Source organism: Triturus cristatus, chromosome 4_1, assembly GCF_964204655.1.
Source record: "Triturus cristatus chromosome 4_1, aTriCri1.1, whole genome shotgun sequence".
Lineage (NCBI taxonomy): Eukaryota > Metazoa > Chordata > Amphibia > Caudata > Salamandridae > Triturus > Triturus cristatus.
In genome coordinates this window covers 1,158,912,154-1,158,926,666 of record NC_140585.1, presented here as the reverse complement: position 1 = coordinate 1,158,926,666, position 14,513 = coordinate 1,158,912,154, and the positions used below count along the sequence as shown (strand labels likewise).

Genomic DNA, 14,513 nt, shown 5'->3' with positions numbered 1-14,513 from the left:
ACTGTTTGTGTTGCTTTATATACATTTGTGCGCGTGTCAGCGGAGAGTGCACGAGTATAAATGCGAGTAAAGGTGTGTGTGATGAGCGCGTGTGTGTATGTTTGTACTGACATCAGTATATGTACATAAAGGCAGTGGTGTTCACTCTCGACTACTCTCTACTACTCACTCTACTCTACTCTTCACTCCACTCTCTACTACTCACTCTCTACTACTCACTTTCTACTCTCTACTCCTCTCACTCTACCTGCACACATGTGCACATATATGTCTATGTATATATATATATATATATATATATATATATATATATATTATGCATATGAATTTGTGTGTGTATATATATATATCTATATAAATACAGATATAAATGCATACATATATGCATACATACATATACGCATACATATGCATGTTATGTACATGAAAGTTTGAAAGTCACTAATAAAAGAAAAGCTAAAAAGCCACCTAATTACAAACCGAATTGCTTTACCTTAAACAAGGGCGAGACCTATTGCATTTTCAATGCTTTTTCCGTCTGGCTGTCCATGCTCGGTCCACCCTCTTTTCCGTCTGGCTGTCCATGCTCGGTCCACCCTTTTTTCCGTCTGGCTGTCCATGTTCGGTCCACCCTTTTTTCCGTCTGGCTGTCCATGCTCGGTCCACCCTTTTTTCCGTCTGGCTGTCCATGCTCGGTCCACCCTTTTTTCCGTCTGGCTGTCCATGCTCGGTCCACCCTTTTTTCTGTCTGGCTGTCCATGCTCTGGCCAACCTATTTTTCTGGCTGTCCATGCTCAGCCCACCCTTTTTTCTGTCTGGCTGTCCATGCTCGGCCCACCCTTTTTTCTGTCTGGCTGCCCATGCTCGGCCCACCCTCTTTTCTGTCTGGCTGCCCATGCTCGGCCCACCCTCTTTTCTGTCTGGCTGTCCATGCTCGGCCCACCCTTTTTTCTGTCTGGCTGCCCATGCTCGGCCCACCCTTTTTTCCGTCTGGCTGACCTTGCTCGGCCCACTCTTTTTTCCTTCTGGCTGACCTTGCTCGGCCCACCCTTATTTTCCTTCTGGCTGACCTTGCTCGGCCCATCCATTTTCCAGCTCGCCATACTCCCACCACCCATTTTTATAGCTGGTCTTGCTCGGCCCACCTGCCTTCTGGCTGGCTTTACTTGGCCCTGCCGTCTCCAGACCTTGTGTGGCTAGCCAGCATTGCTTGGCACACAAGTCTTCTGGCCTTCTTGGGCTTGACCCCCCCCCCCCCCCAAGTGTTAAATCTGGTGAACACTGGTGCGCTCCTTTCAGAGTAGGAGATGGATTTGGTCAGGTGGTCCCAGCGGCAGCCTGTGGGAATGTTGGTTTAGTTTTGGCGGCATCTTTGGAGGAGGGTCTGCAGTGTGGGAAAACCATGCTGCATTGTCCTCGGAGAGTGAAATTGGAGCTACGCTTTGCTCTCCACGCTTGATGTGAACAAGCTGTGCGGCTTAAATGGAGTTGCTTTAACTGATCCCATCTGCACTGTGCAGAAAGCCCGCACTTTCTCCCCGCCCTTCCAGGCCTGCACAAACACTGCCACAACAAGGCCCGCTGGACCCTCCCTCTGTACGGCTGATCTTGCAGTGCACGCCACCCACCTCTGTGCCTATCACATATCTGGCGGGTTCTCGTGGCTGGTTTATGCCTCTAACCATTGAAATATGTTGAGGTTGAATGGGGTGATTCCCCCACACCCCTCTTGGCCATACAGCGCCCCCCCCCCCCCTCTCTGCCTTGATTTTTTTTTTTTTTTTTTTTTTTTAATGTTTTTTGCAGGCACGCTCGGTTGCCCCCAGATTTCTAGGGTGAACCAGACTGTGCTACCTCTCCCCATCCTGCCGCTCGCCTGGATCACAAACTCTTGGCTGGTGGTGTTGGTGGTGGTGGTGGGGGGCGGGGGGGGGGGGGGTTGAAGTGGTCTGTCGGCCCCCTCCCTGCTATTGATAATTAGCCCGTGTCTTCACCTCCGGCGGCTGCACCTGTCACTCTCGGTGTCACCGATTTAACGTTAATCCTCAGATTGTTTCAGCTGTTGCCGCTTCGCTGTCAGGAAATCCGCCCCATTCCAAGCATTGCTGTCGTGCAAAGTGTATGTGCGCGCGGTGGCGGCACGAGGAGGCGCGCGACCGTATCCCGTCCAGCTGGTCGGGGATTGGCAGATCTCGCACGAGGAGGGCCCGTGGCCGCTGGCTATGGCGGTAGGTTACCTAGCCAGGATGTAAGTTTCAGGAGGTGGCAGACCTCGTCAGGCTGGTCCTCATCCCTTCCCGTGTCGAGGCCCTGCACAGCCTCACTTTGAACTCAGAAGCCACGTGTTATGCACTCCCAAGGCTGCCCTGTAAGAGCAGGTGAACGAGTCTATGGTCTGCAGTCTCGCGCATTCTCAGAGCGCTCCCCCCACAGGGCTTCGATAGGGATGGTCTGGTGGCTCCATGGTACCGCCAAAAAGAGCGCGCCTCAGTGCAGAGACCTCACAGGCGAAGTACTGACCCTGGCGTGTTATGTTGTCTTGTATGTATTTGTAAAGCGTACTGTCACTCACCCGTGCGAGTTTCCTGGCGCGTCGCAGGCGTGTGAAGCTAGTCCTGCAGTTGGGTCCCTACTATCTTAGTGACTTTATTGACGCCTACTTCACGGTCTGTGCATAGGACGAGCAACATGTCTGACTGTACTTTTCACCCGAGTATATTCTTCACCGCCCAGAATCAAAATAAAAGCAATGATTGTTTTGTTCTTTTATTTATTTATTTATTTTTATACTTTTACTCTATCTGTGCCCTTGTGCTTAGAGTATTTATTTACTGTGCTCTGTAAAGTGCACTTCTGTTTATCAACTGAGCTGGTAAATGGAAGAAGGCGTGCCCGATAAGATTGACTGCAACGACATGTTGAATGGAGGTTACTCCACGGCAAACATTAAACCACTGTAGCTTTTAATCACTTTAATTAAACTAAGTGGAAATAAAATGCAGCCGTGGTGCCACGGGTAAGTTTTTGGAGTCCTAGACACCCCATCTTCGGATGACGCACATTGAATGCTCGCTCAGTGAGGCTGGGGACACACGTTAGCTGTTTGCAAACATTCAGGTTACTATATTGCTGAAAGTCAATCTTGGAAATATAGTGTGCACACATGGTAAATACTTGACCGCTTGAAAATCTTCGAGGCCTCAATAAGACGTCAGAAAACAGGTATAGGCATTTTTAAATAAATAGAAAAATCAGATAACATGTACAGCAAAGAAACAAAAAGACTGCTGAATAAACACTGTCATATCTGATAACTGAAATGCCGCTCGATGGAACATGATAGCTTGATACTTTGGTTACCTTTGTTCTGTGTGGACACTCGGCTCCTTCCTTTGTGTCATTTTGATTTGTTTTTGAGCATAAGCAGAACGCATAGGCATTGTTGTATGTAATTTCTCGAACTTTCCTTCTTGAAGAAAGGACATGTTTGGTGTGCTTGTGATGTGAGCGAACTATAAATTATTTCATTCATTGGCTGATCTGAATTTAATAGTTGAAAATCCTCTACACAGATCTGATCAACTTCCAGCCTGTTACCCGCTGTGTTGTACAGAAACCGTGTACTCAGCCGTGTTCAAGTTTGTAACGTGGCAACTCATCAAGTAATTTGTAAAATATGAGGGGGGAAAATGTTTCTTTACTCACTCAATCAGTTCTTTACTCGGGTGGTAGCAAATGCCGCGCTCCCTGCCCACTGTGGGATGAAACGAGTTGAATAGCACAGATTTCTGAGACCAGTTGGTACTGGTGGGTTTCTTGGTCTAGTGCTGGGCGTTCTCTGGCTGGTTCCCTAGCGATGGATCTAGCTGACCACATGGTCTCTAAGAAGAGCAGAGTGCTGTACGCGGCTCTGCCTCAAGGATGAGGGGAGGCCGCAAGTGGAGCCAGCTGATAATCCGAGAGATGCAAGTGAAGGCTAGATAGGACTTTGGGTTAGGTCTAATGTATCGTTTGATGTCCTGGTTAACACCCGCTATGGTTAAAACCGCAATCCAAACCCAATGATATTTTTGAGGGTGAGGAGAATAACTTCAGTGTAATGACTGTTGCAGCTTGACGGGCAGTTCAAGAAAGGGCCTCAGCTTCCGCAGACTGCATGACGATACGATGGGATCACCAGCAGTGGAAGAGATGCAAGGTGGCACTTTCAGGCCAGGGAGCGATTAGGGGCTTAATTTCAATTCCCGGGAGGTAGTGGGCACCTCACATTAAGGACCTAGCCTTGACTTGTACAAGAACAAAAAAATACTCAAAATATGGGGAAAAACAGATTATTTATGGTTTGTATTTCACAATGTTGGGCAGTGCCATATCGGTGAAGTTGTCACAATAGTGTAAAAGTTATACATTCCCTGAGTATTTTTAGGAATGGTTGAAAAGTAGTAATTTGTAACGGCATAAAGTGCTGCCCTTAGGAAGCAGCTCAGGGCAAAAAACTAGGAATACCAGAAGGACTAGCACTCACTATCCCGAAGTACCCGTTTTGCTGCTAAGGAGCGACTGTATGCTCCCATTAAAAGTATTGCATATCTATTGAGAAGTGCCGATGCTCTCCCTTTTAAATAATAAAAATAAAGGGCGTTTACTCTGTTCCTGACGGCACCTGTTAATTGAAAGCACTGACTGGAGAGCTACTTGAATAGGTCTCGGTGTGGTTATGCGAATAACCAGTGTGCATGAAGTACATGCAACAACGTAGACTTGACAGCAATTTTATGTATTTGTTATTTGCTGTGTGCTAATCTCCTTGAATGGCGATATACATTTAATGTATTTCCGAATAGCACGTGTGGAGCACATGGGCTTTTATTTTGAAGGACCTTTGTCAGGTTTAAAATGTAAAATATTCTGCCTTTACTACACACACAGTGACGAGAACCATTGACATTCATGTACACTAGAGTTATTTGGAGGGCTGCACTTGAATATTCATTTATCAACCACGAGATTTAAGTAGACATTTAAAAATACATACCGTGCATCACTTACGTACAAGCCTTTACAAAAACTTAAACAAAAAAACAGTAGTCTTGGGGGTGAAACATGTATGTTGTAGTTCGAAACAACGGCACAGTTCAAAGGGAAATAAATGGATAGATTGCAGTCAGAATCTGTTAGAATATCACGATTGATGTTTTGTTTGAATGCCTGACGCGACAGGGTTTGCATCGCGTATGCATTCACATTTGAACGGAAGACCTCCACGTAATCCACTGTTCAAGTACTGTACGTGATGGTCATCACTGTCACCTGCCAAACATTTTCAACTAAGATAATTTTTATCTGTTTTTCCTCCCTGTTTATCCTCCCTCCATCTTTCCCGTCCACAGTTGATGCTTTTTACTGTGTTGAAGTAGTTCTCCAATGCCTTCAGGTATGCACAGAGGTGCTTGGCATCTTTGATTTAAAAAAATAAAATAAAATAAAAAATAAAATAATAATAATAAAAAAAAAATAAAGCAGAGTTTGGGCCAGTTGCCAATATACCTGGAGTAGAGGTAGAGCATGACATTTTGAGGATGTGCGCCTATGTTTGCAGTGTGGAACAGAAGAGTGGTGCTTGTCCTTTCTCTTATAAGGAAGTGGATGGTATTAACAACTAGTCTTTCAGGGTTTGAATGCAGGACATTGGTTTTGAATCTTTCCATGACAGTGCCAATGCTCATTCGGCACTTAATGTTGGGGGCAATTCGGTGAGCATTAGGTAAGTCAGGTTGTTGGATTTGTAGTCCTATTTTTCATGTTCATGTACCTTTTTTTCTTGGCGTGGGCTGAGTCCAGAGATTGATACTGCCTGGACTGAGGAAGCAGAGGGGCTCAATGATGGTTTAAAATGGCTTGAGTATGGTGTGTGTGGAATATGAAGAGTTTGTTGCCCTCGGCTGAGCACAGCTTGCTGATGCAGGTAAATTGGGCTAAGAAATGAATTATCCTTCTCTCCTATTTGTTTTAATATGGAGGGGGGGGGGGGCGAGTTCGGTTTGTGCTGTTTGTTGGTGGTTTTACTGAAGCGGTGTAAGCATTGTCGGGACCTTGGAACACGGATTCCGGGATGGCATAAGTTTGATAGTTATTTCCTAAAGAAATTATCAATTCAGCTGGCATCATTTTCATCCTCTTAGCCAGGATATCCAGCAGAATCCTACATTTCAGCTTACCATTGCTGACCTTGGTCGTCCGACTCAACAATTTCCCACGGTGCATCAAAGTCTTCCCTGCGACTTTATCACATCATCTTGACAATGCATAGCTTTCTTCTGCACAAACCGTGTATGAATTCCTAGAAGGATTTTTTGTTTGGTGTCTGGTGATGCAGGTTGATCCAAGAACACAATATTAAGAAGTCAAATTATTTAACATTCCTGTGCGTTGCATTATTCAACCATCTAGTGATTGTGTCGCAAGTGTATCTATGTAAAAAAATGTTAGCAGATTCCGGAAGCAGAGTTGTTATGATGCACAAAGACCATGGCTGTATGCCCACATTGCCTTAATATCTTAGCACTATTGTTAGATTTTTCTCCTTATCTGTGTGTTTGGAAGGTGAGCTTCTGAAAAGCCCAATGGGAAGCATGCCTGGAAGTTCCATGGTTCATTCTTCCAAGACCAGTGTATTCTTCATGAGAAGTGGCCCAAATAGAGTGGACATTTCAAGACCAGTACACATCCTTGATTCCAAAACACAATTGGGTGGGTCACGTCTTCTTGTGACACAATTTCCAAGAAGATCTTGCTATTTGTTTCCCAATTGTCTTTCGCCCACCTGCACAATTGAGGTATAAGTTTACTGTGCTTTCCTAATTGTTTGTAGTATTAAAGAAGATCCATTGACAGGCTTATTAGACAGCATGTTTGTGTATTCTTGGACAGCAGAGCTACTTGAATGATGAGCAGTTAATAAAACTCCAATGTAGAGACTCTTACCTATTTGCACATTTCCTTTTTTATTTTATTTTTATTTGAGGCGTTAAGGTGTGCACCTCAGATAAATGTGTTCATTGTGCTAAACTGTAATACAACTTGTTGGCACTTTTTTCTTATTAAAATTGCCTCTTTTTATGCTTTCATTAATAACCTTGGTAAAACTGAAAACTTATCCATGCAAAAATGTGTTCTTGATCTTGCTTGTGGATGGAGATATTCTTCCATCTATAAATTCAAGCCGATAACTTAGATGGACATCCTAGACTTCTTGCTGGGGTTGATTTTTTTTTTTTTCTTTTTTTTTTTTTTTTATATGTGGAAAGGCTGCTTAAGACAGTGACCTCCCCCCCCCCCCCCCCCCGCCCATCTTGTTAGGGTTGTTCTTCATTGTGGGGGGGTACTTGCATGGGGGACTTTAACCTCTTTCCCGGGAGAACCATCACCCAGAGAGGCAACTGGAACTGATGTACCAGAAACAAGAGTAGACCCTACAGCGTGTGACTCCTTTCGACAATGCATCGGTTTCGACTCCTCAGAGTGAAGAATTATTCTCCAGAAAGTGTAGTTTCTTTGTTGGTGACTGTAAACTGTGTGTCAGATACTGATCCCACTTAGGTGCTGTAACAACAGTTTTCTCACTTGTCTTGTATGTAAAATTATATTTCGCATCTACTGTTGGACAACTTAGTGGACTGTGTTTGCTGTAGTGGCTCACCGGCCAGGGGAACTGGCTGCAGATTGCCCTATAACAAAGGGTAACGGTTCTCTCTTGCTTCCTGCATAGAGGCAGTGATTACTTGATCGATTTCAGGATTATGGGCAGCTTGGGCATGAAATGAGCAGATTAGTGTTCCAAACGTTGTGAGAGATTGATCGTGGTCTTTAGATGTGGAAGGCGCCTTCATCTTCCTCCCTTGGTAGTTATCTTATGAATCCCTGCGTTATTTGTCCATCAGTCGGAGGAGAGGAGGCTTCTGGAAGATGTTTTGAGTATGTGGTGTGGCGAATGTGAATTAAAAGGCCATGTTAGTTCCAAAAACTCACTAGGAACTCCTTCCTATTATGAAGCAGGTCTTCCCTGTTGTGTGGGGCGCAAGGACAGTTCATCAGAAGGGCGGTTTATTATCCCATCTGGCTCTTTAAATTTACTGCATCCTGCGAATTCTTGGCAGACCACACTGCTTGTTTCTGGAAATAAACAAAAGTAAGCAGGCTATATAACGTGGGAATTCATGGGCAGCACCCAGAAAGCATGTTTGGAGTGGCTCCTGTCTAGTTTTTGGTCCGCCTGAGGGGCTGAGAAGAAGTTAAAATAGGAAAGCAGTATCTTCTAAACACCTGTGTTTTCCTGTCAGGTGCCGCCCAGGGCTGATTGGTGACCGATGCCAGTTCCAAGACCCCTGCCACCAAGGACCCTGCCGCAACGGAGGGATCTGTACGAACTCTGTGATCGACGGCACTGTGCAGTTCACGTGCGACTGTCCAAAGGGATTCAGAGGTAAGTGGTGCTCCAGAATTCTTGCAGCAAGATGCTCCGATGTTCTTAGATGTGGCTCTGGTTTGTTGGCTGAAGTGGGTATACACAGTACTTCCAACGCTTTTTGTACTCTGAAGTCCCGCATGCTGTGTGCTGAGATCCCTTCCATGAGTACTGCCACGTGGAACGGCGAGAACTAGTTGCACCCGGCTGCCAACAGCTAGTGTGCCAAAATCTTTGATAGTTTAATCTGTGCCAGGGCAGATGACCTCAGATCCTGTTAGGGGCACTATTTCAGCAGTGAGCGTTCTTCGCCCTGCCAGGGTCTCCCACAGATTTGGGATTCATAGGAAACGTAATCTAGAAAAAGGAGGCCATGACCGTGAATGTATAATTATGGAAAATTGCTAAACCATTATCTGTTAAAATCAAACCACCGGCGCAGACCAATCTGACTGCTCAGGATTGGGAGTATTCTGCAGCAGGGCTGTTAGATTCATCCAGGGCGAGCGATTCCATAAGAGGCCCCATTTTGTAAAGTGCTGCTGTGGAGGAAAGCGAGATGGAGGGTGAATCACTGTAAATTGCTGTTCCAGATTGAAAACATATATTTAGGAACAAAATAAGTGAAAAATCACATTTTCTCACTATGTGACCCCCTAAAGAAATGTGTGAACTGGTGCCAGTACCAAATGCCCTGATCGGGGCATAGGACGTTGTGTTTTGGTATGGTCCAGTTAATTTCAGCAGAGGCCAGTTACAAAGTGAGGAGTCTTCCTGCTTGCAGGTTGCACAGTATCCGTGGCTGAGTATCACTCGCTGATCGAGTTTCGTAGACGTGCACGAGTTATAAAGTATTGCAGCCAGCCATGAACAGGTCTTGGATACCTTGATGATCCCCACTGGGCCCTAGGAGAGCACCTCCCTTGGCAAAGGACTGGCATGTGCTGGGCTTGTCCAAGAAATCTACCTGGACCCCGGAGGCTTGGATCCCCCATTGTAGGCAAGAGTATTTGTGGACCTTGCCAGAGTGCCACCTAAGTCAAGCATTCTTCTGTGTGGCCAACTTGATCTCAGCCTTGTATCGCATCCCTAAGGTAAAGTATTGGTACTCTGAAATAAGTGTGTGGGGTAAATAAGAGAACCAGTGGATATTGAATCAAGGTTGTTCATTAAGCTGGTACAAAGGAACTAAAGGGCATGGAAGGGGCTGTTGCTGTCTTTATAAAACTGTAATATGCTCTGTATCTTCGATAATAGTAATGGTACAATGTTAGGGATTCATTTAGTGCATTAGTTTGCTTGTTATGATGATGATGATGATACAAACTCAGATAAAAAAATAAATTCCTAATTGAATTGGCGAGCAGCTGTCCGTATCACCCGGGCCTGCCAAGAGTGCGTTCAACAAGAGGCAGGTACGGATGTGTTTTTTTCCCTTCTTTTAGCTGCAGGTAGGTGATGTGCATTGTGGGGAAGGTGTGTAATCTGTGTGTTGGGCAGTGGTTATGAGAAGGGTTTATGTAGAGTAGCCGTAGGTACCAGGGGAGGGGCCCATTCACGTGGTGCTTTCTGCCATGCGTAGAGGGGTTGTTATGCCCGCCAGGAGCTACGTTAGTTGGCAGGCCTTGCGTGGGAACGGTTATGGCTCCTACTTCCAACAATAACCGTTTGACTGCCAGCGGGCTTCCTAAATGTCTTGTGGCCAATCCTGTAAAACAAACACGTGGGGCTCTTGTCAGCCCGATTTACGTAGCCGTGTTTGCTCACGCTCGCTCCCTGTGCCACCTGGCCCCCCGTGGCTCTTGTGGTGAGGCCTCTGAAGGGACTCAACCGTGCACCTGTCTGTTTACCTTGAAGGATGTTTCCTCTGCTAGAGCAGTCGTGCGTGAGGTGTTCATAGTGTGTCTACACGGGGCTCTGAGCCATACTGCAAAATCACTACATTGTGCGCTGCTCGGTGCTGTGTGAAGGAATTAATGTGCATTTCCTTTAAACGATTTACAGTTCCGATTCTGAATGCTTAGAAGTTAGTCGGGACTGGCCAAATCCAATGGTCAGATTGATCATTCTGCGTCAACCGTTTCGTTTGCAAATCAAGACCAGCGTCTTTCTCGGTGCTGGTCGTAGGTAATCAGTAATGGCTATTTTTGTGATCGGTCAGATCGAGACCGCATTCCACTGAAGGACTCGCTCTTCCTGGATCATCCAATCACTTCTGATCTGAGAGTGAGCACAGTATATTTCAGCCTGTCTTTGTTAATGCCTGGAACCCTCTCTCCCCACTCGGACTTACAGACCTCACAAACGTCACAAGAAGTCTCAAACGGAAAAGAGGAGGAATCTTTTCTGCTCCTCGAAACAGTACAACATTCCCCTGTGGTACCAATTAGTGCTCCTAGAAGTGCCAGTGAATCTCTTGCCTTGATGCCTGATCTAAGCATTGCCCAGTGGTGCCAGGTCTGCGAAGAGGTTGCGTGGAATGGGGTCTCCGCTCCTCAGATCATCCTCCTGTCTCCTGGAAAACCCATATGCATGGATAAGGGCACCCTGCAGTCATCCCACAAAGATTGGATCATGTGGTAAAATACTTCTGTTTGACATCCTAACAGATATCGGACTCCTCCATAGTTTTCTAAAATAAGCTCCTGTCGGTCCTTTGTTAGTTAAGGCACGAGGGTGAGGCTGCCTTCCGTAAAGAATCCAGGAGAATGCCACAGAGGGACGTGGGTGGGATGTGGTGGATGTCGGAATGAAGAGTGGTTGACAGGCCGCCATGAGGAGATGTATGGAGGAGCTGTTTGCATGGGATGAAGCTAAGTAACCTTGCAGATTGTGATTTTCCACCATACATTTGAGCATTTTAAATTGTCTCGGTAGTTGCTACAGGATAACAGCTGAACTTTTTGGGTATGTGTTGCATTGCTTCCGGTAATGTCGTCAGTTGCCTTTGCTTCCATTTACAGTGCCCATGGGGACTGATTTCATTATGTCATTTTCCCCCTTTCCAGGACAAGACTGCTCCCTGGTTGATGCTTGTGCTACCAACCCATGTGCGAACGGTGCTCACTGTATAAACTGGAATGGCCGCTACAACTGCACCTGTTCTCCAGGTTACCAGGGAAAGAATTGCCGCAATGATGTGGATGAGTGCCGCCCACGCAACATCTGCCAAAATGGTGGCACTTGCATTAATACCCCCGGCTCCTTCAAATGCCAGTGTGAGACTGGGTACACTGGGCAGCTGTGCGAGAACATTTACGTGCCATGTTCACCATCCCAGTGCATGAACGGAGGCACCTGCCGGCCGACGGGCGACTTTACCTATGAATGTGCCTGCTTACCAGGTAAGTTCACTTCCATGCTTCTGGAGAGTGGAAAGGATAGCATTGCATAATGAAGGTCTGTGTTTATGCTTTGTGACAGTACGGTGAGGGTATCGGCTTTACAGACTACCAGAGACCGCGGTTGAAGGTTAGCAGAATGGGAATAAACATTGGGGTAGTGGTGGAAGAAATGGCCTCCAGTGAGAGGGATGTCTGGGTTCCAGACATTGTCTCCTCTTAAAAACACCGGTAGTCGGAATGTGATCATGGTTGCTTGTGTGTGCAGTGCTTGTGTCCAGTGAGAGCGGAATCTAAGCCTTTTTGAATGAAAAGCTTTTAGTTCCAAGAAACAAATACATTGAGAACACTATTGATAAGTTCATGTTCCATACCTCTGTGTGTTCATTTTTATGTATTGACCTCTTAGCTGTAATTGTAATCAAAGTAGACTCCTTGATGTCAAGGGGTTTCAACGTAGCATCTTTGTCTTTGAATTTCCAGGTCATAATACAACACTTTCCGTGTTGGAAATTGTTTAAATGTTGTGCTCCAACAACAGTAGTTCTCGGAGTACAGTATCGCTCTCATGAGAGCGGGCTAACAGTGGCAGCATGATTGCGGTCAATTCAGATGTGTGCAGTGTTAGGTGCTGAGAGGCTAAAGGGGAACACTGGTAATCTGCTATCCATTAGGGGTGCACAGCTTTAGGTGCTGGGGGAGCAATGGGATCACAGGTGTAGCTCACTTTTGAATTATCACAGATGTACGGCATTGGGTGCTGCGAGAGCAAGGGAAGGACTAAGGTAATAATTGCAGCTCTAGCTGCTGAGAAAGCGATGGAAGAACGCTGTCTTCTAGTCAAGGCAGTGCACTGCAGAGCGGTGAAACTGCATTGGCGGCACGCTTGCGGATCATTCTACTCGTCGGGGATGTACTGCATTGGACGCTGTAAGAGCAGCGGGATGGTGATTTGTAGCACACTTGCAACTAACCGTGTTGGCTGCTGCAAGAGAATGTGGATGAATGCACCAGCCCAAACTCGGTTAGTTATCCGGCCTTTGTTGCTTTGGGTGCCGCTATTTAAGATGGAGTGGCTTGGAGAGGCGGATCATTGGTCGCTGCTCTGGAATTCTAGGATACTGGCCAGTTCATGAGGGAGGGCGACCTCCTGACTCTACACCACTGATATCTGGCGACTTGGAAGCACAGAAGGCTTTGAGGCACATCAACAGATTTGTGTGGCCCTGTGCTTGCCAGAGTCCTGCTGGCTGGTGTGAGCTCGTGGTGGAAGCCTCTAGGCTAGACCAGATTTTAGACATGCTGCGCGCGTGCAACCGTGTGCATTATCTGTGCCGAGCTTGGCGTAGATGGGTAGATGCAGACCTTTCAGTGCTGGGAATGTGCTGCTCTGACTCTACCTCCATACATATGTTCCCGACAGTATGCACACGCGTGCTTTAGGTCGACATGTCTTTGTAGTTGTTGTTTTATGAATGGGAACAGAGACTGGGTTTGGCTAGAATAGATGCATATTAGAAGTGCTGCTTCCAGCAGCCGTTGTAAGCCTGCAGTGCTATCTGCAAGGACAAAAGTTTGGAAAACCCGACAAATTTTTCACCTTACAGAGGTCTGGGAGCCAAAAGGTCAGAGGGTGGAGATGGAGTTAGTCAGACAATGGCTGACCCAGATTTTATGAGGAGGGATTTACGCCGGGTGTGAATTCCTCGTCCCCATGGCATGCTGTGCATTGTAGTCCAGAATATCGTCTGAATGATTCTTTCCTATGTGATAACATTGAGGAACGAATATCCTACTGGCTTCCCCATTTTATGAGGCACACAGAAGCAAGGGGTACATCAGGGGACTTAATTTCTTCAGCTTCTTGGTGCTTTGTTTAAGGGAAATCGACTGTAACGACAAAGGCGAGTGCTAAACGTCGTGGAAGCTGCAGTGTGCCCACCACTGAAGTATTATATACATTGCTTCTGTATCAGTGGTTCCATTACACCGCTGCAGCATCATTCCCACAGTGGAAACAGGGACACATCCTCTGCATCCCTCCTACAGCTCGCACGGGCACACCACTTCAGCATCCATCTCAGAGCAATCACACCCTACTTTCACTTATTTGCTAGTTGGTGGCAAATTTTAAGCTCTGTGGTGGTAAAGCTTTGATTCATTCACCGTGAGTTGAACACCTCATAATCTGACTTTGCTTTTGTAAGGGCCGCCCTTTGCTTCTTCGATGGCCTGCTATGAGGCTGTCAAGCAGCGCTTTAAGTGGGCCGGGTCCTGCCGGTGCTAAAAAGCCGGTGCTGTGACTGGTCACTATCGGGCTCTCCATTTTTGCCTTCACCATCAGGGTGAAAAAAAAGAATCTTACCTCTGCAGCAGGGCCACCCTTCACTGCCTTTGAGGTAACTTCAACGAGATTCCTTGTAGATCTTTCTCAGTCTCATCAAGAAGCATTTTCAAAATTAAATACCACAAAGCCGTAGTTGTTGCTTATTTATCTTGTGCAACTAACCACCATTGACAAAGCAAATAGTCCTGGCTTGTTGTGGGTGTAATGTTACTTGTATTATATATCTGGATGCAGTGACAGAAGCGGCAAAATACCAGTCAGGCGGACACTATGCTAAGCACAGATTTTTTGCTTATGTGCTTTTAGGCCACGCCCTTAATTGCATCGACCACACCCCTTTGAGAAACCCCTCCGTTTTTTT

The 14,513-nt window shown here is 46.2% G+C and overlaps 1 protein-coding gene across 1 annotated transcript in view; it reads left to right on the top strand.

Annotated features, from left to right (window-relative positions):
* LOC146856248 (uncharacterized) overlaps positions 1-14,513 on the top strand; it is a 209,381-nt gene that overhangs the window by 89,828 nt on the left and 105,040 nt on the right. The window contains exons 3-4 of the mRNA XM_085654317.1: positions 8,340-8,482; positions 11,473-11,808. Coding sequence (XP_085510443.1) covers positions 8,340-8,482; positions 11,473-11,808 — 479 coding nt within the window. The remainder of the gene's footprint in view (positions 1-8,339; positions 8,483-11,472; positions 11,809-14,513) is intronic.